At 50.4% G+C, this 23,967-nt stretch overlaps 3 protein-coding genes across 9 annotated transcripts in view; all 3 read left to right on the top strand.

Annotated features, from left to right (window-relative positions):
- FAM178B (family with sequence similarity 178 member B) overlaps positions 1–1,297 on the top strand; it is a 171,026-nt gene extending 169,729 nt beyond the window's left edge. For 2 of the 3 annotated variants that reach the window (XM_031951489.1, XM_031951490.1), the window contains exon 18: positions 815–1,297. In XM_031951489.1, the coding sequence (XP_031807349.1) occupies positions 815–835 (21 nt within the window). In that variant the 3' untranslated portion in view covers positions 836–1,297. The remainder of the gene's footprint in view (positions 1–814) is intronic. The other variant, XM_031951491.1, reaches the window with a different exon arrangement.
- An 8,129-nt stretch (positions 1,298–9,426) lies between these two features.
- SEMA4C (semaphorin 4C) overlaps positions 9,427–23,967 on the top strand; it is a 15,685-nt gene continuing 1,144 nt past the window's right edge. The window contains exons 1-16 of one of the 4 annotated variants that reach the window (XR_004231884.1): positions 9,589–10,305; positions 11,755–11,905; positions 13,903–14,051; positions 14,177–14,239; positions 14,464–14,562; positions 14,648–14,744; positions 14,854–14,970; positions 15,096–15,247; positions 15,446–15,621; positions 16,691–16,835; positions 16,992–17,214; positions 18,193–18,305; positions 18,597–18,754; positions 18,847–18,914; positions 19,093–20,258; positions 20,381–21,143. Coding sequence is in view for 2 of the 4 variants with exons in the window: in XM_031951485.1 (XP_031807345.1) it covers positions 9,712–10,305; positions 11,755–11,905; positions 13,903–14,051; positions 14,177–14,239; positions 14,464–14,562; positions 14,648–14,744; positions 14,854–14,970; positions 15,096–15,247; positions 15,446–15,621; positions 16,691–16,835; positions 16,992–17,214; positions 18,193–18,305; positions 18,597–18,754; positions 18,847–18,914; positions 19,093–19,922 (3,135 nt within the window). In the remaining 2 variants the exon portion in view is untranslated. Of the gene's footprint in view, positions 9,555–9,588; positions 10,306–11,754; positions 11,906–13,902; positions 14,052–14,176; positions 14,240–14,463; positions 14,563–14,647; positions 14,745–14,853; positions 14,971–15,095; positions 15,248–15,445; positions 15,622–16,690; positions 16,836–16,991; positions 17,215–18,192; positions 18,306–18,596; positions 18,755–18,846; positions 18,915–19,092; positions 20,306–20,380; positions 21,144–23,967 lie in introns of those variants that run through there. The other 3 variants (XM_031951487.1, XR_004231885.1, XM_031951485.1) reach the window with 3 other exon arrangements.
- Positions 22,967–23,967, top strand: part of ANKRD39 (ankyrin repeat domain 39) — a 9,695-nt gene continuing 8,694 nt past the window's right edge. For both annotated transcript variants that reach the window (XR_001120311.3, XM_003757744.4), the window contains exon 1: positions 22,967–23,467. Coding sequence is in view for 1 of the 2 variants with exons in the window: in XM_003757744.4 (XP_003757792.1) it covers positions 23,368–23,467 (100 nt within the window). In the remaining variant the exon portion in view is untranslated. The remainder of the gene's footprint in view (positions 23,468–23,967) is intronic.

Below are 23,967 nucleotides of genomic sequence, written 5' to 3'. Positions count from 1 at the left end.
GAAAGTCTGAACCTGAAAAATGGCTTTCCAAAATGGAACTTAACATCCATCCTTTTCCTTAACGACCATCTTTTTTTCTAAGCTGGACCTGGCATCCTCATGGTGCCTGGGAGAGGACAACTCCTTTGGGACCCACTCCCAGTTCTCACAAGGGATTCCTGAATCCTTTTCCTCCCTTTACTATGTCCTGCTGAAGACTGCTCCCCTCACCAATCTTTGTCTCTGAATTCTTCCTATGAAGGACAAGGAAATCCCAACCAGAGCCTTCAATCCTTGCTTGAGAACTGAGGAACAGACCATTTTTTTTCATTCATTTTTTTTTCTCTTTGTCCTATTCCTCTTTATTTACCATTTCTGACCTTCTTCTCTTACCCTTTTAATAAAGAAATCTTTTTCTGGTGATAATAGGGCACCACCAAGTAGGGCACACAGGGAGTATATCACTGGATGTAGTCCACTTGACCCATGAATAAAATGGAAAGAGTCCTTCCTCACCTCCTAACTATGTGGGAGAAACTATGCAAAGCTTATCTCCCATGAAAGAGATTAGGGTATTTGCTGGGACAGTAAAGAAAAGGTGGTTTACACCTTGTGCTCCTGTATTGACCTGAGTCCGGTGGGAAATCAGATTTGGAAAAATCTGGAGCCATTTCCTTATCAAAGTCACATCTAAGTATCTTCCCCCACCCAGGCGGGAAGACTGCATATGTCAGGACAAAATAGTCTAGGAAGACTCATTGTCAGCTCCTACTTGATTCTCTAGGTGAGATCACATAATGTGCTTTTTAATTTTTTTTAAACCCTCCCCTCACAGGACCAATACTACAATCCTTGAAAAGAGACCTACAGGGGAGCTGGGATGGAGCTGACTGGAGCTTTTTGGCACAGGCAGGAAGACTAACAGAGGAACTGACTCAAGGAAAATAAAGGAGGCAAGGGGAAAATTGGGAACCCAGAAGAGGAAGGGGATCCCAGCCCTATGGAGTGAGCATCTGCAGCTTCAGTTAATAACCATGTCTCTGACATGCATCAAGGAACTCTGCCTCTCACTCCTCTGGCCCAGCTTCTCTTATAACTCAGTCTTCTCCTGTTTGTCCATGTTTACCCTTTTCAGTCCCTCCCAGGACCCTGTTCATATCCATCCCAATTTTTAATCTGTTCTGTTTGAGATTAGGTTCCTGTTTGCACTTTAAAGTCTTATTTCAGCATCAAGTGAGTCAGAAAAGCTCTTTATTCTACAGTCCTTCCTTAGAATTTCAGTGGAAGGGATGAGGGTAGAGCAGGGGTCCTCAAACTTTTTAAATAGGGGCCAGTTCACTGTCCCTCAGACTGTTGGAGGGCCAGACTATAGTAAAAACAAAAACTTTGTTTTGTGGGTCTTTAAATAAACTTCATAGCCCTGGGTGAGGGGGATAAACGTCCTCAGCTGCTGCATCTGGCCCACCGGCCGTAGTTTGAGGACCCCTGGTAGAGGTTGGTAGGCTATAGAGAGGAACCTGGAACTTGGTCAATCCCTTTCTAAGTTACTATTGCCCCGCTCCCCTTGCTGTATCCCTCCTTCCTCTGATCAGAATCCAAACGTACCCTCCCCACCCCACCCCCACCCCAAAGCATCTTTAGCCACCTCCTGCATGATCTGGTGGATCTAGGGAGGTGTAGGGCATGTTGTTCTACCTTTCTGAGAAACAATCCAAGACTGAGAAAGATTGCCCATTGTCAATGACAATATTATGACAAGATGCTAGAAATCATGAGATTTAGTGGATAGTTAGAACTGGAAAAAGATGTTAGAAAACATTTAATCCATTTTGTAGAAGGAAAAACTGCAGCCCAGAGAGGTCAGGAGAAGCCCAGATAGGAATCCTACCCCTGACTCCCTATCTCACCTGGGGCCAATCTTGTAACTGCCCTTCAAGGGTTAGGGGCATATGTGTACCCAGTGAGCCAGCCCAGCCAAGCTTAACACTTAGGTTAACTACATTTTAAGTGGGGTACTTTATTAAGTGCACCTGGTTTGGGGGTCTCCTTGTGGGTATGGCTCTTCCTTCCCTTCAGAAGCTGGCTTTTGCCCTTTCCCTGCTTGACTTTTCCATTTCATGGACTCTGGATCCTAATGGAGAGCCTGGAGATGTTGAATTCTGTACAGGATGCCCTCCTTCCACCATTAGCGCTGTGAAGCTGGGAGGGGGTGAGCTCTATTCCTTCATAAGCAGCAGTTCAGTGGCAGAGGGGTTGAGTGGTATTCATTCTGCCCTTCCCACACATCCCTGCTAAGTTCAGGTACTGCTGTTGGATGCTGGTTCCAGGGGGTGTCTTGTGTACTTGGCTTCAGGCAGGAGGGCAACAATATCTCATTCCCACCAATCAGCCTGTATTGCCAAGCCCCTTCATCACTTAACCACTGGTGATTGCCCTCTCCCTCATTTTCCCTGGTGACACAGCTGCCTCCTTTGTCATTTACTATAACAAGTTTGTGGAAGGACTTATAATATCTGGGGAACTCCTCAATCCCATATGCTTTGGCCCTCCTTTGCCTCCATAGGTAGGATACATAGGATTGGGCTTGCAGAGCCACTGCAGAGAGAATAAGGACCTTGCTTCAGTGTACGTGCCCTGGACTGTAGACCTGCAGGGGCGTCCGGAGCCTCCTCACCTTATTTGTACACAACCTCCTCCCCTCAAGCACCCCAGCATGCTCAGCATCCAAGTGGCATTAATTATTAAGTGCCCTGATGCCCGTGGCACTGTGCTGGGTGCTGTACACAATGACACACCATCCCTCATTCTTTGCCATGTGATAGGTGGGAGGATACTATGGTTAGGATACTCGGGTGCCCAGGTTCTTTGGTCTGAGAGGTCTGGTTTCTGTTCCTGGCTCCGTCACAGACCATTCTGGCCAAGTCCCCTCAATGTCCAGCGCATCAGTTTTCCTTACGATTTCAGATAAACGAATTGAGAAGACTCTTCACTGGAGCCAGCCTTTACCCTCCCTCAGGGTTGCCTCTTGTCTTCTGACAGGTGAACTCAATGACAGTTAATCTTCAACAGTTCAGTTTTCTCTGGAAACCTGGAAATCACCTTAGAAATTTCCCCGTCTTTGTTCCTGCAGCCAGGGGCAGACTGGGAGCAGGTAGTCCCTGGAGACTGAGCTGAGCTGGGGAATTTCCAGTTCTTGGAACTGCTGTTAGACTTTCAAAAGGGATGAAAGACTCAGGTGTAGGCATTTTCAGTCCTCTGTTTCCCAGGCAGTGGACATGATCACTTATCTCCCAGTCACACACACACACACAAGAAACAAATACCCAAATACCAAGGAATATGTTTCTGGTTCTCTCCAAAGTTGACCAAGGAGACAACCAGATCTTATGGATTTGATATGTTGAGAAAACAGGTGAATTATCTTGGACATCAGATTCCAGGGTTGGCTTGGCAAGCCTTAGTACATTTCCATGAAGATCTTTGACAAATCCGAGTTTCTGAGCCCCTAGATGAAATCTAGGGACATTTTGCTGGAAAGACTTGTTAAGGGAGTATCTCTGGGAAGGTCAATGAATAATTTATTCCTTCTTCCCTTAGGCAGGACTCTTGGGGGTAGGAATAGGATTTAAGGAAAGTTAAAACAAGTTCCTTTTCCGGAGGAAGTGAAAGGAAGAAAGCCCTTGGTGCTTTAATAAGAGGTATTGACCTCTTATCTCCAGGTCCTGAAAGGAAAAAAAAAAAGGGAAAGTGGAGGCAGTCGATGGCATCTGGCACTAGGTTTAGAATCAGGAAGACTCCAAGAGTTCAAACCTCGTCTCAGATCTTTACTAGCTGTGTAGTCCTGGACAAGTCACTTAACCTTATTAACCTCCATTTTTCATCTATCAAATGAGCTAGAGAAGGAAATGTCAAACCACTGGAATATGTTTGCCAAGAAAACCCCAAATGGGGTCACAAAGATTAGGATATGATTGAAACAACTCAACAAGGATGTCAAGTTGGAGCTCTCCTAGCTGATGTAAGGCATGGGAAACCCAGACTCTGGAGTGTTTTTCTTAATTCTTTTCCTTCTTTGGAATAGAGTAAGGAGGCACCTTAGAATTTATCTAGCCCAAAATATTACAGGAGTTTTTTTTTTTTTAATTTAATAGCCTTTTATTTACAGGATATATACATGGGTAACTTTACAGCATTAACAATTGCCAAACCTCTTGTTCCAATTTTTCACCTCTTACCCCCCCCCCCCCCTCCCCTAGATGGCAGGATGACCAGTAGATGTTAAATATATTAAAATATAACTTAGATACACAATAAGTATACATGACCAAAACATTATTTTGCTGTACAAAAAGAATCAGACTCTGAATTATTGTACAATTAGCTTGTGAAGGAAATCAAAATGCATGTGTGCATAAATATAGGGATTGGGAATTTAATGTAATGGTTTTTAGTCATCTCCCAGAGTTCTTTTTCTGGGCATAGCTAGTTCAGTTCATTACTGCTCCATTAGAAATGATTTGGTTGATCTCGTTGCTGAGGATGGCCTGATCCATCAGAACTGGTCATCATCTAGTATTGTTGTTGAAGTATATAATGATCTCCTGGTCCTGCTCATTTCACTCAGCATCAGTTCGTGTAAGTCTCTCCAGGCCTTTCTATTACAGGAGTTTTAATGCAGAGATCTATGAATTTCAAGGGGGAGTCAATGAACTTGGATGGGGAAAAAATTACATTTTTATTTTCACTCACCTCTAAATGATTTCTAGCATTTCCTTTCATTATGAATGTAAGCCACAATAATTAGAGATCCATAGGCTTTACCAGATTGCCAAAAAGATCCATAACATGCAAAAAAAATTAATCATTGATCTAGGTTATTCCTAGATTAGGAAATACAGTAAAGGGAAACAACTTGATTAGATGTATGAAATCTAATAGGTGACAGAACTGACATTATAACCTAGGTCTCAATCCCTTGGGGTTGTCAATGTAGTTATATTATTTAGCCCTTGCACTCTCTAGTTTTGGTTTTCTACAAGGTAGTGTTTTTTAGAAGCCCATGAATGAGCTCTGTGCCCTCTCCCTGGACTAATATCCGGAGTGAGGTGAGTGTGAGGATCACCCAAGCAGAGCATTACAAATAAGGCTGAGACTAGCAGAAGCCTCACTGGTTAGAGAATTCAGCCCCCAAGCCACTAGGGAGAACTGACCTGTGTATGAGTCCATTTTTAGGGGACTACCAAACTAGGTGTAAGATGAAATTCATTGGGTATAAATGTCACTGATACAACATTTAAGTGCTTATATGAGTCAGACACCATAAAATATCACTAGGATTAAAAAACCAACTTCAAAAGTACAAAATTGGGGAGACGTGGCTAAATAGCAGTTTGTCTGAAAAAGATCTGGGATTTGAATGAACTGGAAACTTAGTAGGACAACTAGGTGAAAGGCACAGTGAATAGAGCTCCTGGTCTGGAGTCAGGAAAGCCTGAGTTCAAATCCCACCTCAGACACTAGCTGTGTGATCCTTGCCAAGTCATTTAACCCTGTTTGCCTCAGTTTCCTCATCTGCAGAAATATCAAAACCACTCTAGTATCTTTGCTAAGAAAACTCCAAAAGGGGTCACAGGAGTCGGACATAATTAACAATTCAACAACAAAACAACTTAGTATGAGTCAGCAGTTTGACATGACAACCAAAAAAGCTAATTTGATCCTGAGCATCAGAGAGGTACAGCTTTTAGGAATAAAGAAGTGATGGTCCCTTTGTACTCTGGTCAGTAAGACCATGTTTGGAATATTGATTGTATCCAAGTGCAGGAACCACAGTTTTGGAAGGATATTTTAAGAATTAAGAGTATCCAGAGGAGAGCAACCAAGATGAAAGGTCTAGAATCCATATCATGTGAAGATTTGTTGACAGAACCGGGCAGTGTTGCCCAATGGAGGTGAAAGGGGAAGGAGCACTGACCTTGGAGAATCTGAGACCATTCCTATCTTTGACACTTTGACTCTGGGCAAGTCACATTATCCTGGAGCCTCTAGTTCCTCAATTATAAAATTAGGGAGTTGGACTAGATGTCTTCTGAGGTAATTTCTAGCTTGAGTATTTTCTTCTAATATGTCTGCCTTCAAGTATTTGAAAGTTGGTTGTGTAGAATATGTTGGCCAGAATCAGATTCAGGAGCAATAAATAGAAGCTACCAAAAAGGGCACAAATCAGGAAAAACTCAACAGATTGGAAGCTTCAACCAAAAAAAGGTTTGATGACCACTTATCAGCTATGTCAGTGGACTTTCTGCCACACATGGATTGGATTAAATGGCTATTGAGAGTACTTTTAATTCTAAAAATTCAGTGAGTGCTTGAATTTAATAATAAATGGCAGCAGGCTAGAATAGGCTAGGGAATAAATGAAGCTCATCGGCAATGTATCCTCCAAATCCTTTGAAGGATTTCAGAGAGTAATTATATTCCTATAGGTCCTGTGTATCCTTCCATTACAATCTGAAGAGAGGGTGGTTTTAAAATTTTTGGTGGGAGAAGGATTTATGAAACCAAGAGTGATTTAGAATATTTAAGATTTCTATTTTCATTCAAAAAAGACCCTACACAAGTCAACATGCATTTGAGAAATTGACTTATCTGCACTTATTTTTCCTTTGAGAAAAATAAAACAACCTCCCCCCACCCAATATCCAAGAAAAAAAAACTGGAAAACAAACTGAATAATCATCAATTGGCTGGACAAATGATATCCAGTATGGTAAATTATGATGGATTTAGAATTAGAAAATCTGGTTTCAGATCCCAGCTTTACTACTGCTGTGATTTCAGGCAAGTAGCTCTCTGGGTCTATTCCCTTGTCTGTGAGATGAGGGGTTTTGATAGGTGACCACTGAGATCTCCAGTTCTAAATCTAATAATGCTTTGATCCTAAGGGACCAGGCAGATGTAGAAGCCTTATTCTTTATACAATATAAGTTTTTTTTTTTTTTTTTTTTTTTTGGTGGTTGTTGTTGCTTTAAACCGAAGCAATCTTTGGAATCTAAGCTTCCTGCTACATGATCTTTAAAAGGGCTGGATCTTGAGCAAGTGGGTCACTGGGAATTTTCTTCACTCACCCACTCAAAAAGGGACGTCATTGCTGAGAAGGAAGGAAATCCAAGTGAATGCTTTAAGGTAGAAAAAGAAATCTTTCCCTAACCTGGGAAAACAAGGAGCCTTATGGGCCTGAAACCTCCTTCCCCCCCCTTAGAGGAGGGGTTGTGGAGGAAACAGTCTGGTTCCTAGAGGTTTTTCATGTCTGACTTCACCTCCAGCCTCAGGGAACTGAAACCCCAGCAAGGTCCAGTAGAAACTGGCCCAGACATTGTGAAACCAAATCATCCTCTCAATTTCCAGTGGGGTGCTGCTCTTGTATACTTGAAGCCAAGGGTCTCAGTGACTATTCTATCGTTTGTCTATACAGTTAACATATGAAGGTGAAGAGTGGGTGACTGAATAGTCCAAGGAATTAGTGGACTCATTGTTGAGGGTTGGGACACCTGGGTGCCCACTCTAGTTTAGCAGTTGTCAATGGCTATTTCCTTTTTCAATCAAGAGATCATTCTCCTTCCTCTCCAGAATTGAAAATTTAGAAATCTACCCCACCCCCCTTTTTACAATTAGCAAATTGTTAACAGGATCTAAATCCCTAGCAATTTAAATCCTAGTAGTTCTGTATATATTTTTTTCCTCCTTGGGAGTTGGGAAATGTGCCTTTGGCTGGCATTTTGGTATGGGGAGGGAGCCCTCTTTTTTTTATTTACCAGCAAAGACATTATTGTTACAGAAACTAAACTCTGCTTTTTCCAATTATATCCACTGCTCTTCTGGTCTCCAGCCTTTAGACGCCAAGTTTTAACCCAGAACAAAAGTTGCTGTCGGAGCTGATTTATAATCTCATGAATATAGGGATTTATAACCCAAATCTGCTGACGGGCTTGAAACTAGGCTGCCCCTCCTGGGTGCACCATGCATGCACCCAGGCTGTGGCAGTGGGCAGGATGAAGCCAGGGCCAGAATCCACACCTCCGAGCTACTTCTTGTCCTTCCTTAGGGGCTCAGATGAACCCAGCTCCGAGGAACCTGAGGGGGAGGGGAAGGAAGGTGTGGGTGGGGAATGGGAGGGACTACTAAATTGAAGGCTCTTCCTTTTTTCCACCTTCCCACTGTGTGCTAGGACTTTGAAGAGCTGTTCTTGGACCTTGGGGAATTGACTGGTGGGAAGGAGGAAACACTAGGACACCTCCCCAGTAAGGCTGGGCCAGAAATTTATTTTAGGGTGGGTTTCTGGCTTTGAATTCCCCTCCCCCTTCCTCCAAGAAACTCCTGTTCAATTTCTTTTATCTGAAAGTCTTGGCGTATCCGATTTTTAACCAATCTTCCAGGTGTATCCGATGGTAAAGAATACATTTAAAAAAGAGTGGGCTCAATTTATGCCTTGGGCTATGCCCTGGTGGTCAGGAGCTCCGGCTCGAGAGAGTTCTGTATTTTTATTGCTGGGCTGAACTTGTTGATTAGGGCGGACAAAGTCTTTGTTCCTCTCCGGCTGTGGATCCTGGAGCCTCCCAACGTGCTTTCTTCCCCCTCCCTCGAAGCCCCAACTTATTTTTCTTTTTCAGTGAAGACAGAATTGGATTAGGGGGAAAGGTTCAGGGAATGGATTCTGATTTTGGTGGGAACCTTTGCAGCTTGCAAGGATCACCTCTCCCCGTTCTTCTCAGAATGAAGATAAATCTCTCTCGATTTCCATCTTCTGCCAGATCCTTCTTGCCATGGGGCCTATGACCCGTTTTGAAATTCTCAGACCCACCCAACCTGGGTCTCCGAGTCCCCTGACAGCTTTCTGGGAGCCTCCAGCTCGGCCCTAAATCCTCCGGCCTGCCAAGAGCAGCAAAGCATCTTTATTTGGGAGGGGGGTAGTTTGGAGAGAACTGGGCGAGTCAAGTCCCCTGCAGCTAACGCTGGTTCACTCCCCCAGCAGGCCTTATAGCCGGAGGGGGTGATCGGGAAAAAAGACGGCGGGGAAGAAGTCGAAGTAAAGGGACCGCAACCCCGGGAGAGGGCAGCATCTGCTGGGAAGGGGGCGGGGGATGGGGGGGGTGCCCCGGAGCTGCGGGCCGCAGGACACCTGGGGAACTCTAGGGCGAGGTGGCCCGGCGGGCCACTGGCCCCCAGCCGGGCTGGCAGCCGGCGCGGCCCCGTCGCGGGCTAGCTCTCCCGTCCCTCCCTCCGTTCCTCCCCCCGCTCGGGTCGGGGCCTGACGTCAGGAGGGGGAGGCGGAGGGAACAGGAGCTGCCGAGAGGGAGCGGGAGAAGCAGCGGCACGGGGAACCCCGCGACCCGGAGCCGAGCCGGGAGAAGGAGAGGAGCCCCGGGCCAGGGAGGGAGGGAGGGAGGGAAGGAGGGACGGAGAGTGGGAGGAAGGCGGGCGGGGAGGAGGAGGAGGAGAGAGAGCCGCCAGAGCCGGAGGGACGCGAGGGCGGCGCCCGGGGATTTGAGCCGAGAGCAGCCGAGCGAGCTTGAGAGGTAAGTGGGAGCGGAGCTGCGCGGGGCGGAGCGGGGGCTGTTGGGGGGCTGTTGCTCGCGCCCTGCGCCGGGGCAGGCGCTGGTCGCCGGGGGCTGCTTTGTGCCCCGGCTCTGGAACCTCCCTCGCGGGGGAGGGGCTGCGTTTGGGGGGCCGGGGATGCTGCGGCGCCCCCGTAGCTCCGGCACAAGTGGTCCCGGGGGGCTCTCCCCCGATCCCGTCCCCCTGGCACGGCGCGCCCGGAGCTCCGCGCTCCGGAGAGACCTCCCGGTCCGGGGGCTGAGGGGCGGGAGGGCTCCCGAACCCTGCTTTCTCGCTAGGGTCCGACACCTGGGGGGGTCTGGCGGGGGTCGTCCGCGAACCCAAGCAGGCAGCATCCGGCTCCGACCCCTGGGCCCCTCGGCCTGGGGCCCCCCGCCTCGCTCCCCCCGCCCCACCGGCGATGGAAAGTTTGGGGCGGGCTCCGGCCGCGCCGGTGCCGGGAGATCGGGTTTCCCCGCGGCGCCCCCCTCCCCCCGCCCCCAGCGCTTCCCGGGGGGCCGAGCCCGCGAGCGAGTGGGGCGGGTAGGAGACAGGCTCTCCCCCAGACTCCCGAGCCCAGCTCCTAGAGAAGAGCTCTCGCTCGCTGCGCACGGCTCCGGAGGGAGCGCAGGTCGCCCGCGGCAGGGGAGCCGTGAGCGCCCCGGCAGGAGCGGCCGGGCGGGGGCCGGGGGTCCCCGGAGCACCCACCGCCCCCCTCCCCCGGGACCTGCGGTGGGTGGGAGGGGGGCAGAGGGTCCTGGCGCTGTCTGAGTGGAGAGGAGGAGCTGGGGGCGGGGGCGCCGCTGTCCGGCCGGACCCTGCGGGCTGGCTGCTTGGGCTCGGCCCCTCCCTGGGGCACTGGGGGGCACAGAAGGAGTAATGGGGGTCCTGGGATGGGGAGGAGTAAGTGCCCCCCCCCCCCGTGTGCGAGGGTCTGCGCCGGCAGGGGGCGTGCGCCGGCCATGCCTCCGCCACGCTCCGGGCTCCGCGGCTTTGTTTGGATTCAAATCCCCGGAGCTGAGGGGAGGGAGGGGGTTAGGGTGTGCGCGCTCTAAGGACCCTTCTTTGGGGGGGAGGGCCCCATCTCCGCCGTCACCCTGCTCCTCCGGAACGTTACCCCCGCCTCCCCCTCCCCATCCCGCCCCTTGCCGCGGGCGTGGGGGGCTGCCCTGGGACCGCGACCCTGCCGGTGCGCCCAGAGGCGAGGGTCCCCGGGGCGAACAGTCCGCAGCTTGGGGGTCCTGGGCTCGGCTCTGCGCTTGCCAGCGCGCGTCTGCCCCACCCCTCCGAGCTCGGCCCCCGGTGGAAGCCCCTCTCTGCCTCTTTGTACGGACGGGGGGCTGTCTGATGGGAGCTGCGACCTCCCCATTTCCCCCCTACCCCCGTGGCTGGCGTCTCCTGGGAGGCTGCCCGAGGGACCGACAGGATGAGGCCCTGGTCATTTCCACGCCCATCCCACCCACTTCCTGCCTTCCTTCGGGGGGAACAAAGGGGGACTTAGTTGGCTGGGCCCTGTCACCTCCGGGCCGCACTGCTGCTCCGCGTCTGTGCGGCCGGCCGGGTCGGGGGGCTGGAGCTATTGTTTCTGCCCTGTGGGGGACGGGCCAGGGGGACAGACAGCTGCTGGAGTGAGACCCCCGGGAAACCTGGGTGCCCCCTCCTCTTCAGTGGCGGCGGCGGCAGCAGCCCCGGGCTGTTCTGGGTGGACAGGAGTTGCCCGAGTTCTGAGAAAGCGGGGCATCGTGGGAGAGGCAGGTCCCACTTCCAGAGTGTATTAAAAATCAAGCCATTCAGTAGTGGAGAGAGGGTGGGAGGAGGGGCCGCTTTTCCCCCTTTTTATTTTTTAAACAACTTCCTGTAGAGGGAAGGGAGGAGGGGCTGAAGGAGAAGGTTAAAGCCAGGGGACTACTCCTTGGAGTCTAGGAGGGTAGGAAGTGTTCTCCCCCACCGGCTGACTCAGCTGCCCACCCCCCTCCTAGATAAAGAGCAGGAAGACCTTTGGGGGGAGGGGAAGTAAAAGCAAGAGAGAAGCCCGGGACCACCCTCTCGCACTGTGGGGCTTTAGGTAGACGTCCCCATCAGGTGGTTGGCAGTGTGCTTTGTGTGGTCTTTTGACTTGACCACTCTCCCGCTCTGATTTGTGGTCACTGGCCCTGCCGCTGACCCTTTCTCTTTCCTTAGGCAGGGCATCGGGCGCAGAGCCGAGGGCCGGGGGCAGGCACCATGGACCCATGCTTGGGCGTCTGGCTGGTGGCGTCGGCACTGCTGGGCCTGGGCTATGGGGACGATGCCTGGTGGAACCCTGTGCCTAGGAAGACCGTGTCCTATGAGGGTGAGTGCCCCAAACTTGGGGATAAATGGGGAGTGGGAGGAATAAGCCGGGACTGCTTCTTTGCTGGTTCTCCGATTCCCCCGACTCTTGGTGTTGGATGCTTTCTAAGAAATTTTTGTGCATAGCCCAAGGGATATAGAGATCGGAGCAAAACAGAGCTCTTGGGGTCTCTTCCTGACATTTCCTGGGCCCTTGGAAGCGGCGCTCCTCTCCCAGTCTTAGCTGTTACTGTTATAGTGTGGGGTTTATAGAGCAAGACCACTTCCCTGCCTTTTGTACTAACACTTTAGGGCTTGCAGACCAGTCCAGCTCCATTTTACAGATGAGGAAACCAAGGCCTCAAAAGAGGGGTGGTGACTTTCAAAGCCACTCACGGTTGGCCTTGAACTTGTATATTCTAATTCTGAAGGCGACGATCTATCGCACCAGGTGCTAGTAATAGGAATAAGGAAAGAACCAAGAGCCAGTTGGAAGGAGTGAGGTGGAATACGCAGCCATCCTGTACCGAGTTGCCATTCCGCTGTCTCCCCTCCCCCCCATTACTCTGGGGAGCCTGCTTACCTTTTCAACTTCTTATTGATCAGAGTCCTTACTTCCTTTCTATAGCTGTACACCAGACACAGTATAAGACTGGCAGGGGGCCCTTGTGGTGACTTCCTTCCCTATTTCCCCCGACCTGGCTGTGGCAGCCAGGTGATGTCAGGTGTTTGTGTCACCTGCAGGCCCTGGGGATCCCAGGATGAGCTCATCTCCCACAGGCCCCATGCTGGATGCTAATGAAGCCCTCCCATGTCAGCCGGTGTCCGGCTACGTCATTGGCTCCAGAGGCCAAGGGGATGGGGAGAGGAGGACCCTGAGGACAGGCTAGTGGCTATTTTGAGGGCCGATGTCATATAAATGTGTGAACGTTGTACAGCAGCTTTACTTGTTGCGCTTTATGAGTGGCTGGGGGCTAAACAGGCTTCAGCATTTAACCCTTGGCCTAGACTCCTGTTCTACTTTTGGGTCTCATGCTTCCCAAATTTATGGTGCCCTGCTCTTCCTTTTGCTAATGCTTCCTCTCCCCTCTGTCTCTTGCCACTTTGATTTTCTTCTTCTATGTTTACTCCCTTATAGGGATAGGGATGGGGATCTGTGATTTCATTAGTTTTGGAAACTCCTAGGTGAGAAAACTCCATTACCAATGTAGATGCTCACCTTTTCTGCAACTTATAACCTTAAGAAGGCAAGCTGTCATTGAGATGTTAAGTGACCGGCTTACTTAGGATCACCTGGAGTCTGTCAGAGATCCTTGCCAAGCTTGACCTACGTGACCTGTATCTTACTGGCTGCAAGGCTAGCTGGTTAGCCCTATGATTTCGGCTATGGTGGGTGCTTAGTCGCCCTTTTCTATCTATATATTCAATGTAACATGGAAGAGAATTGCTCAGTGATTGGATTGGGTTTCTTCTGACACTGTGACTTGATTCTGCCAGTTTTGTTCCCACTCTTGGGTGAGAAAGGCAGAAGGATGTCATGTCCCAAAGCCAGAGCTTGGCTGGATTCTAGCATCAGATGGGTGTACAAAGGAGGAAACGGGAGTGGAAGAAAGGAAGTTGGGAGGGGGAAGGTCTCCCCCCACCGGAGGTGCTGCTGACCCTGAGCGCCGTCTGTCTGATGGCTTCCTTTGGCTAGAGGCTGTGGCCGGGATATCCTTCCTTCCTACTTACCCGTTATGATTTACTCCCTCCCAAGCCTGGGAAAGGGTGAGAAAGCTAAATGGAGCTCCTGGGGGCTGAGGGCTGCTCCCACCACTGCCTCCTCCTGCTTCAGACCGGTAAAGCACCATGGCCTGCTTTGATTGTAAGGTGGGAGCTAATAATAGTGGGAAAGGTGGGCAGATTATTAATTTTGTTTTTTGCAGGGGAAGCTAGTAGGTGATGAGTACAGGGGAGAGCCAAGCCTCTGTCTTCTCCCCACTCCCTTCCTCTTCATTGACCACCTTCATTGTCACACAGAGTTGGCAGCTGTGGTAAGGCGGTTCTCTCAAGTGGGCATCCAAGACTTTCTAACGCTGACGCTGGCTGAAAGCAATGAGGTCCTCTATGTGGGGGCCCGAGAAGCCCTTTTTGCCCTCAGCTTGGAGACCCTGGAGCTGCAGTCAGTGGTGAGAGAAGTGATAGTGACTCCAAGTGGAGGGGACTGGGGTCAGGATGGGTATGAGGCATATTGAGCTAGTGCTAAATAGTGCTCTTCCCTCTCTCCCTCTCCCCCACTTCTCCTTGTTCCTAGATTTCATGGGAGGCTACAGTGGAGAAGAAGGCTGAATGTATCCAGAAAGGGAAGAGCAACCAGGTAGGGGATTCTAGGGGATTCTTATGGCATTGGTGGGTGTGAAAAATGGGAAAAATATGGAGGGGGAAGTTGAAAGCCTTAGATCTCGTTTCCAAGAGTAAAAAATTATTTTGAAGAACTTGTGTTTCTTTCTTTCTCCCACCATGCTTCCCCATGCCTTCTTTTCTTTAGCTATACTTTGTCCCATGTCATTTGCCCTTTACAGAATGTCTCTCTCTTCTTAGACGGAGTGTTTCAACTTCATCCGCTTCCTGCAGCCGTACAACTCTTCACATTTGTATACCTGTGGAACCTACGCCTTCCAACCAAAGTGCACCTACATTGTGAGTCTTGCTCTCCTGAGAAGCTGCCTTCCTTCTCTGGGCCCCTGGGACTGCTGCCTTTCACTCTTGGTCTTTTCCATCCTAGAACATACTCACCTTCTCTCTGGAGCATGGGGAGCTTGAAGATGGGAAGGGCAAATGTCCCTATGACCCAGCCAAAGGCCACACTGGCCTCATTGTGGGTGAGTGGCCTTTCCCTCGAGGGATGTTGGGACCTTAAGAAACTAGCTCTTGCTTGTGAGTGAAGCCTCATCTGGAGTCCATAACTGGACTATCCTTTGTCTCCCATAGATGGTGAATTGTATTCAGCAACACTCAACAACTTTCTGGGTACAGAACCAGTAATTCTGCGCAACCTGGGGCCTCACTACTCCATGAAGAATGAGTACCTTTACTCTTGGCTCAATGGTGAGCCCTGGGATGGTGGCCTGGCCAGTGGAGGGATGTGTCGGGAGGATCGAGGATGACCTCAGCTCTGAGTTCTAATGTTCAGATGTTTTCTTGCACTAACTCTTTTCTCCCTTTGTCAACAGAACCCCATTTTGTAGGCTCTGCCTATGTTCCAGAAAGTGTGGGGAGCCCCACAGGGGATGACGACAAGATCTACTTCTTCTTTAGTGAGCGAGCCGTGGAGTACAATTGCTATGCTGAGCAGGTGGTGGCTCGAGTGGCTCGAGTTTGCAAGGTATAAGGCAGTGAGATGGAACCCTGGTGGTTGGGGCCAGGACAGAGCACTGGGGAGGACGAAGTGAGGAGAGAAAGCCAAAAAAAAGACCAGGTTTCATCTGGATGCTCAGGCCCTCCCAGAATGGTAGGAGCCTGGGGCTTCCAGGGGCAAGTGGCGGATGGGGCTGCCTCACGGATCGCTCTTTGTCTGACATAGGGAGATATGGGAGGTGCACGGACCCTGCAGAAGAAGTGGACGACGTTCCTAAAGGCCCGGCTGGTATGTGCCGCTCCAGATCGGCAGCTCTACTTCAATCAGCTTCAGGCCCTGCACACCCTGAAAGGAGACAATTGGCTCAACACAACCTTCTTTGGGGTCTTTCGGGCCCGATGGTGAGTCAGAGAAAGGGATGGAAAGCTGGAAAAGAGCAGCAGGTTGGGGAATAGTGAAACATCCAGGTAGTCAACTGCTCTCCGCCCAGGTGCCAGGGCAGTAATAATTCACATTGCTGCAGTGATTTAAAAATCAATAAAGGGCTGAGTATCAGATATTGTTGCTATATAAGCATAAGGATCTTGGCCCTGGAATTATTTCAGGACAAGTTGAGTACTTGGTAGCAGCAAAAGATCATTGGCTTTGGAATCAGAAGACATGGGTTTAGGCCCTAGCTCTGCTGCTACCACCCTTATGACCATTTAACCTCTTTGGGCCTCGGTTTCCTCAACTGTAAAATGAAGATGATCTTTAAAGACTCTTTCTTGTTTTAAATTCCTGTAGTCCCAAGGATTATGTTGGGCTTCTGATTCTAGAATGTGTTCTAAGTTCTGACCTCTGGTATTGTCTTGTTATTGTTGTTAGTTCTAAACTTCTTGTAGCTATAGTAATAGCAGCTTTTTTGGTCCAGACCTGTGATTTCATTGGTGTAGGGGAGTTGCTGGCTCATGAGTTTGGATAACTGTCTGCCCAGAGTGACGAACTGGTTTTGTGGCAGAGGTTGTCCATGAATTCAGGGCTTCCTAATTTCCTAAGCCAGCTCTCTATTCACTACGACAGAATGCTTAGCCAGATTTCACATTTATACAGCAATCTAAGGCTTTGTCCATCATTTACAAAAATATATTATGGTGCTAAGCACTGCAGATACAGAAATGAGACAATCCCTGTTCTCTACATTGTATGAAAGTACATGCAGAATAAGTAGAAAACGTATTCAAGGTACTTTGGAGAAGAAAGATCCAAGCAGTTGGGGCAGCAGGAAATGTTTACAAATATTTTGCTTGTAGCAGTCCTGGGAGGTGCATAGCATACTTACTAACATCTCTATTTTGTATGCTCAGGAGGTTGTACCACATAGGTACATACCCAGGTCATTGGGCTTCTACCTGTAATGCCACTATTTTTTCCACTAAATTACTCTCAAGAGCCAAATTTAAAATCTTCATCTCTTTCCTTGTTCCTTAGGGGAGATGTGGATCTGTCAGCCATATGCCAGTACCAATTAGAAGACATTCAGCGAGTGTTTGAGGGGCCGTACAAAGAATATCAGCAACAAGCACAGAAATGGGGGCCTTACACTGATCCAGTCCCTAGTCCTCGGCCTGGCTCAGTGAGTCTTAGATGTTCTTGAGTTCATGGTGGGAGAAAAGCTGATGGCAGGGGACCCTAGTACTTGTTGCCCACGTTTGTTCCTTGGGCTGGGGAACCTGCTAGTGGCTACTAGTCTTGGCCACGGGATGACCATCTTCCCCCTCCCTTTCCCCAGTGCATCAACAATTGGCACCGACGACATGGTTATACCAGTTCTCTGGAGTTGCCTGATAACACCCTTAACTTTGCTAAGAAACATCCACTGATGGAGGGACAGGTGGTACCTCGGTGGGGTCGACCCCTGCTGGTGAAGAAGGATACTAATTTCACTCACCTAGTGGCTGATCAAGTGAAGGGACTTGATGATGTGACCTATGATGTGCTGTTCATTGGAACAGGTATGGCTTTAAGAGGTGTTGGACTAAAGGTATCTGAGGTGTTCTCTACGGATGATATATGAATCCCTATTGTTCTCTTTTAAAATTTTTATTGCTACTCTTTTTACATCATTATTTCTTTCCTAAACCACTGTGCCATCTCCCATCCCATTCTCAATCTCCTCTTTCTAACAAATAAGTCAAAGCATAGTAAAACAAATTAAAACATTGGCTGTTTCTGAAAAATAATCCTTATTCTGTATCTCCACCACTATTCTCTTGAGAGGTGGGAAGCATGCATCACCATCAGCCTTCTGAAATCATGAGCAGAGATCTTGAGTCCTTTAATGCTTTTTTATTTTACATTATTGTGGGAATTGTGTAAGTTTGATTCTGTTCACTTTGCATCAGTTAATTTAGGTTATCCCAAGTTTCTTGGAATTCCTCACATTTATCATTCCTTATAATACAATAATATCATTACACTAACATATCACATTTAGTTCAGTTATTCCCTGACTTAATGAGTAACCACTTCCCTCCTTTGCTAATACAAAAAGTTTTCCTAAAAGTATTTCTTTATTTGGAACCTTTCTTTTTATTTTATTTTTTCATTTTATTTTATTATTTTTTTAATTATAGCTTTTTATTTACAAGTTATATGCATGGGTAATTTTTCAACATTGACAATTGCAAAACCTTTTGTTCCAGCTTTTCCCTCCTTCCCCCATCCCCTCCCCCAGTGGCAGGTTGACCAATACATGTTAAATATGTTAAAGTATAGGAACCTTTTTAACAATGATCATTTTATTTTTGCTGTATGATGAGTATAAGATGAAACCTCAGAGTTGTTTTATTGGCATTTTATTATTAGTGATTTGGAGCATTCTTTTATATGGTTGTTGATAGTGTGTATTTATTCTTTTGACATGCTTATTATTTGACCACTTATTTATTGGGGATTATTATCCCCCTTTTCCCCTACTTTGTTCCCATCAGGGGATGGCTGGCTCTACAAGGCTGTGAACTTGGGTGCTTGGGTCCATGTGATTGAGGAACTACAGGTGTTTGATAAGGAACCAGTAGAGAGCCTTGTCCTGTCCTATGATAAGGTAGCACAATCACCCTCCATGGCCTGTTTGTTGATACCTAGACCAATTCTATCTTCCCATATTTTCATCTCCTATTTTTGATCTGCTTTTCCTCCTCTCCCAAACCTTATCTTTTGAAATTCTCTAGGTCACCCCCAATGTCTTAAGAACTTCCTTTCTCCTCTTACTCTCGCTGTATCCCAAGGTTCTGATTTGTCTCCTCTTCCTATATTTCATTGTATTTAGTCCTGGCAGCATTTCTGCAGGCACTGGGCTCCTGATGACCTTCCTCTTTCCCTGCCTTCCCCACAGAAGCTGCTCTTTGCTGGTTCACGGTCACAGCTGGTTCAACTTCCCTTAGCTGACTGCAGCAAGTACAGATCCTGTGCCGACTGCATCCTCTCCCGTGATCCCTATTGTGTTTGGAGCACCAACACCAGTCGATGCGTACCTCTTCGTGGTCACCTTAAGTGAGTTGCACTCCATGTCCCAAGAGACTAGGATGTAGAGATTTGGGGTGGTAGGTGCTCTTCCTAACTCTGGCTCCCCCTTCCTCCACTAGATCTCCATTTATCCAGGATGTGGTGAACTCAAATACAGGCCTTTGCAACCTTCGACCCAACAAGAAAGGTGAGTTGCCTTTTTGTTCAGAGGTAGGTGGGATGGCATTTACAATGGCCATATGAGGTGCCAGAGATTGTTCTCATCCTATAGAAGAATTGCTGAATTGGGTTGATAAGAAGAGCTATGTCTCCACTGTCCCCCCGAATTTTTACACTAAATCCTCCCATTCTTCTTTTTCCTACAGTTAAAATCACTCCCAAGAACATCACTGTGGTGTCGGGTACAGATTTAGTGCTGCCATGTCGCCTTTCCTCTAACCTAGCACATGCTCGTTGGACTTTTGGGGGCCGGGAACTCCCAGCTGAGCAGCCCGGCTCGCTGCTCTACGATGTCCGACTGCAGGCGCTGGTGGTGTTGGCGGCCCAGCCCCGCCACGCTGGTGCTTATCATTGTTTCTCTGAGGAGCAGGGAGCACGGCTGGCTGCTGAGGGCTACCTGGTGGCAGTGGTAGCCGGTCCATCAGTGACGCTGGAAGCTCGGGCCCCCTTGGAGAACCTGGGGTTGGTGTGGCTTGCAGTAGTAGCCCTGGGGGCCTTGTGCTTGGTACTGTTGCTTCTGGTGTTATCACTTCGACGCAGACTACGTGAAGAGTTAGAGAAAGGGGCCAAAGCAGCTGAGAGAACCCTGGTATATCCGCTGGAGTTGCCCAAGGAGCCCACAAGCCCTCCCTTCCGGCCTGGGACTGACCCTGATGAGAAGCTTTGGGACCCAGTTGGTTATTACTACTCAGATGGTTCACTAAAGATTGTACCTGGTCATGCCCGCTGCCAGCCCGGTGGAGGACCCCCTTCTCCACCTCCTGGAATCCCAGGCCAGCCCCTGCCTTCTCCGACCCGACTTCACTTGGGGGGTGGACGCAGCTCCAATGCCAATGGTTATGTGCGGCTGCAGCTGGGTGGAGACGACCGGGCGGGACCTGTGCATCCTTTGCCCGAGTTGGCAGATGAACTGAGGCGAAAACTGCAGCAGCGCCAGCCGTTGCCTGACTCAAACCCTGAAGAGTCATCTGTATGAGAGGAGCCCCCCCACAATGGGGGGGTGCAGCTCCGACTTTTGCACAGGCACCAGCTACCTCAGGGACATGGCTGCAGGCACCTGCTTTGCCCGGGATAGACCCTAGCTAGGGAATTGCCCTGTCTAGGTTGGCTCCTATCCAGCAACCTGCTCTGCCATGGAGACCTGCCCTGCTCACCATGGGCTCTGCCATGTGGGTTTGCTCTGTTCTGGGCTTTTGCCTTCTGGGCATCAACCCCACAAATGGCCTCTTCTTTACATAGAGAGGAGGCCAAGGATCCTGCAGACAGACCTTTGGCCCCAGCAGCCAAAATCTTTTCAAGACAGAAATTCCAGGTGTGTGTGTGTATGTGTGTATGTATGTATGTATACATGTGCATACGTGCACGTGTGTGTGTGTGTGTGTATGTGTACACATGTACATTTGTGTGTAATGTGACTCTCCTGTTTCTGTCTAGTCTTCCCTGGCCTGGGGCCTTCCTAGGGGCTTCTTCCTGGACCTATGAAGGGGAAGAGGCCCGGGGTTGTACCACTCTGCCTTCTTTGCCCCCGCCTGCCCAGAGGCCTGTGATGGTATATAACCACTTCTCAAGGGAAGGAGGAATAGTGGGGCAGAGATGTACATATGGGGGTGGGAGAGGGAGGTAGGGTTGTACCCCCTTTGGAAAGTGACTGCTCAGGGGAGGGCCTGGGCCTGTTCTTAGGGCTGTGAATGTTTTAAGAGTCAGGGGAGGGAGGTGGGGCCCTTTTGTGGGGGATAGTGGGGAGGGGTTCCTACTTGGCCTTCAGGGGGCTCAGTGGTATTTTATACTTGTGGGGAGGGGGGTGGGGAAGGAGGGGGGTTGTGGCTTATCCAACACAACCTCTCCCAGCAGGAGGAGTAGGGGTCCTAACAGTGTAATTTATTGTGTCCCTGCATATTTATTTGTTGTAAATATTTGAATATTTTTATATTGCAAAATAAAAGAGAAAATAAGCCTAAGGCCAGTTCCTGGGATGCCGGTCAGAGATCTATTCAGACTCTCCTAGAGTTTGAAGGAGGACAAAGATGATGATGGCTAAGCACTGGAAAGGGAAGGCTTGGTGGGAAAAGGAGCTGGGAGTTTTAAGAAGCTAAGCAAGGGGTGGATGATGGAGGGGGGGGGAGCCCTTCCTTGTTCCAGAATTATAGGGTGGCGAATCGGACTGTCGGCCCTGTGCTCTGCTGTGCTCTTTGTGGGGAGGGGGGGGCAGCTCTGGCTCCAGTTGTTTCCCACAGTGGTGGCCAGGAAGCTGGGAACCAGGCAGCCACAGCCTCTTGGGAGCCAGCTTTGGCTCTGGGCCAGTGGGAGAGGTCAGGGTAATAGAAGGGGGGGAGGGGATGGAGAGAGAGATCGAGATTTCCCAGAAATTGTTGAGGATTAAGGAGAAAGAGCCAAAGGAGGGTAACTTCCTAGAAACAGAGTAAGGCTGAGCACATGTTTGTATATATTGGTGTGTGAAAGGTTGGGGCTCAATGCAGTTTAGGAGACAGAGGGAACATGGGGCTATCTTTTAACCCTTTTGACACCAAAATGAGTGATATCTAGTCCCCTGCCTAGCTTAACTCCATAAACTTTGGTTTGAATGATAACCTCTGTGTGAGTATAGTCCTATCTTCTGGCCTACTTCTTCCTGACCAAAAACCCTAAGACCTTTTAATACCAATTGCTTCGGAGGGGGGGGGGGGGGGGGGGGGGGGGGGGGGGGGGGGGGGGGGGGGGGGGGGGGGGGGGGGGGGGGGGGGGGGGGGGGGGGGGGGGGGGGGGGGGGGGGGGGGGGGGGGGGGGGGGGGGGGGGGGGGGGGGGGGGGGGGGGGGGGGGGGGGGGGGGGGGGGGGGGGGGGGGGGGGGGGGGGGGGGGGGGGGGGGGGGGGGGGGGGGGGGGGGGGGGGGGGGGGGGGGGGGGGGGGGGGGGGAGGGAGGCCTATTAAAGGGGGTGGATGTAAAAAAAAGTCAAGTCACTATGTTCATTTAATAAACAATAAGAACTTAAATTTAACAAACAATAGGAACTTAATTTATTGAGTTCCTATTATGCATAAGGTATATAGATTGTTGAAATGAGACTTCCCAACCTTTTAATGAAGTTGTGGAGATCATGCGTACACACCCAACAGTAGTCAATTAAAAGTAGATCTGAGAAGTGATGAGTAAAAGCTGGATGCAGCAAGTCAGGCCTAATAGAACAGGGGTGTATTTTATATATTTTATATATATATATATAGTGGTATATGTAGAGATATATATCTATAGAATATAATATATATTCTATAATATATATAGTAGATATGGTGGGAATGAACACGACCCAGAGTAAAGTGATTTTCATTTTACAGGTAAGCCATGTAAAGCCATCTACAAAACTGTAGATCATAGTTTTAGAGGTAGAAATGGCCCCAAGACAAAGCCCCACAGGGGCAGACCTCAGAAGTAAGGTGCCTCCATAAAATGATCAGGGGGAATGATCCTCAGCCTCCCGACCCTGTAAAATGAGACAAGGCATGCAGAGTGTGCAGCCCTGAAAGGATGCAATCTAATGTAAAACAGGAACATTGCTTTCGCCATAGACTTGGGCCTCTCTGGTGCTAACGCTGCCCCCCAGGTTTCCTCCCAGTTGCCCTGCACACACACAGGCAGGAGTTTCTGTGTTCTGCGCATCCGTAGCCGTCGGTCTGCAGGCTCCCCCCCCCGCCCCCCGCTTGCACACAGCCAGAGCTTAATAAATGCTCGCTGACCGGACCGAAGGCTGCCGCAGTCCTTGGGGTGGCCTCGTTCGCGGAGCTGTAAGGAGCCCGCAGGGATTAGTGTGAGCGGGCCACCCGGCCTCAAACAGCCAGGGAGAAGCCGTTCCAAGCTCGGCGGGCTGACTGAAGCAGGTGCGCAGGCGCAGTTCCGACCGGCACTCCCCTGCCCTCCTTGACCGGTCCCCTTCTCTCCCGGCCGGGTCGCGCATCTCCCGCTTACTGCCTGGCTTAGCGCGCCCTCCGCTGGACGCCGCGCCTCGCGACTCCAAGTCCCGCCCCTTTCTCTCCCTGTGACCTTGATTGGCTCGTGGGGCCAAACCTTCGTCTCCCGATTGGCCGTCCGGGCCCGGCGTTGGACGGTAACCCGGCAGCAGACCGCCCAGCACAGCTTGCAGAAAGCACGGGGTCCGTCTGGGAGAGAAGAGCCTCGTTGCCTTAATCCCCAGCTGGCCGGTGCTTCGGCCGCCCGCGCTTGTCCTTGCCTGGCTACTGCCGGGAAGCTACCTCAGGGACTGCCGCTCAGCAGCACGGGCCCGGGGGGCCAGGGGCGGTAGGGCGCGATGACGCAGTCGCGACGTAGGCGTTGCGGCGCAGCGTGAAGCGAGACGTTCCCGTCTTCCCCTCTCTTTCGTCCCCGAGCGCTGCTTGGGAGCTCCCTCGGCGCGTAGTGCCTCCGAGGACATGGCGGCGCCCCGGACGTGCGGGGACGCCGCCTGTTGCTCTCACCAGAGCGCTGTGCCCAGCGTGCAGCAGACTCTGGAAGAGATGGACTTCGAGAGAGGTGGGCGGGGCACGAGCGAGGGCCTCGGCCCCGCTCGGGTAGGCCGCGGGGCTCTGAGGCAGGCCCCGGATGTTTGGAAAGGAGGGACAGCTCCAGCCCGCCGTCCCTCCGCCTCTCTGCCGTTCGGCCCGCGGGGCCGGCCCCAGCTCTGGGATCCTTAAACTATCTTCTGTCCCGGCGGAGGAGGAAGCATAGAAATGAGAGGCGGAGGGACCTCGGGCCTTGTCCCCGGTTCCCTTCCCCCCACGGTCGTGCAGGGGTGGGAGTCGGAGCTCTGAGCAGCGTTTGCCCCTAGACAGCCCTATGTTGGCCTAAATCCAGGCCATTCAGTTCATCAAACACTTAATGAGCACCAGCCTGAGGTGCCAGGAACCGTGGGAAGTGCTGTGCCCCGCTCTGGGCGTGCAAATACAAAAACACGTTTTCCCGCTTTCTGGCAACTGAGAGAGGGGGAAGGGACCGGAGGAGCGGGGAAGAGCCAAAAGTTGCGCAGGGTGAGA

This window comes from Sarcophilus harrisii, chromosome 2 (assembly GCF_902635505.1).
Source record: "Sarcophilus harrisii chromosome 2, mSarHar1.11, whole genome shotgun sequence".
NCBI lineage: Eukaryota > Metazoa > Chordata > Mammalia > Dasyuromorphia > Dasyuridae > Sarcophilus > Sarcophilus harrisii.
Note: the sequence above shows the minus strand (reverse complement) of the source record. Positions and strands in the feature narration are given on the sequence as shown.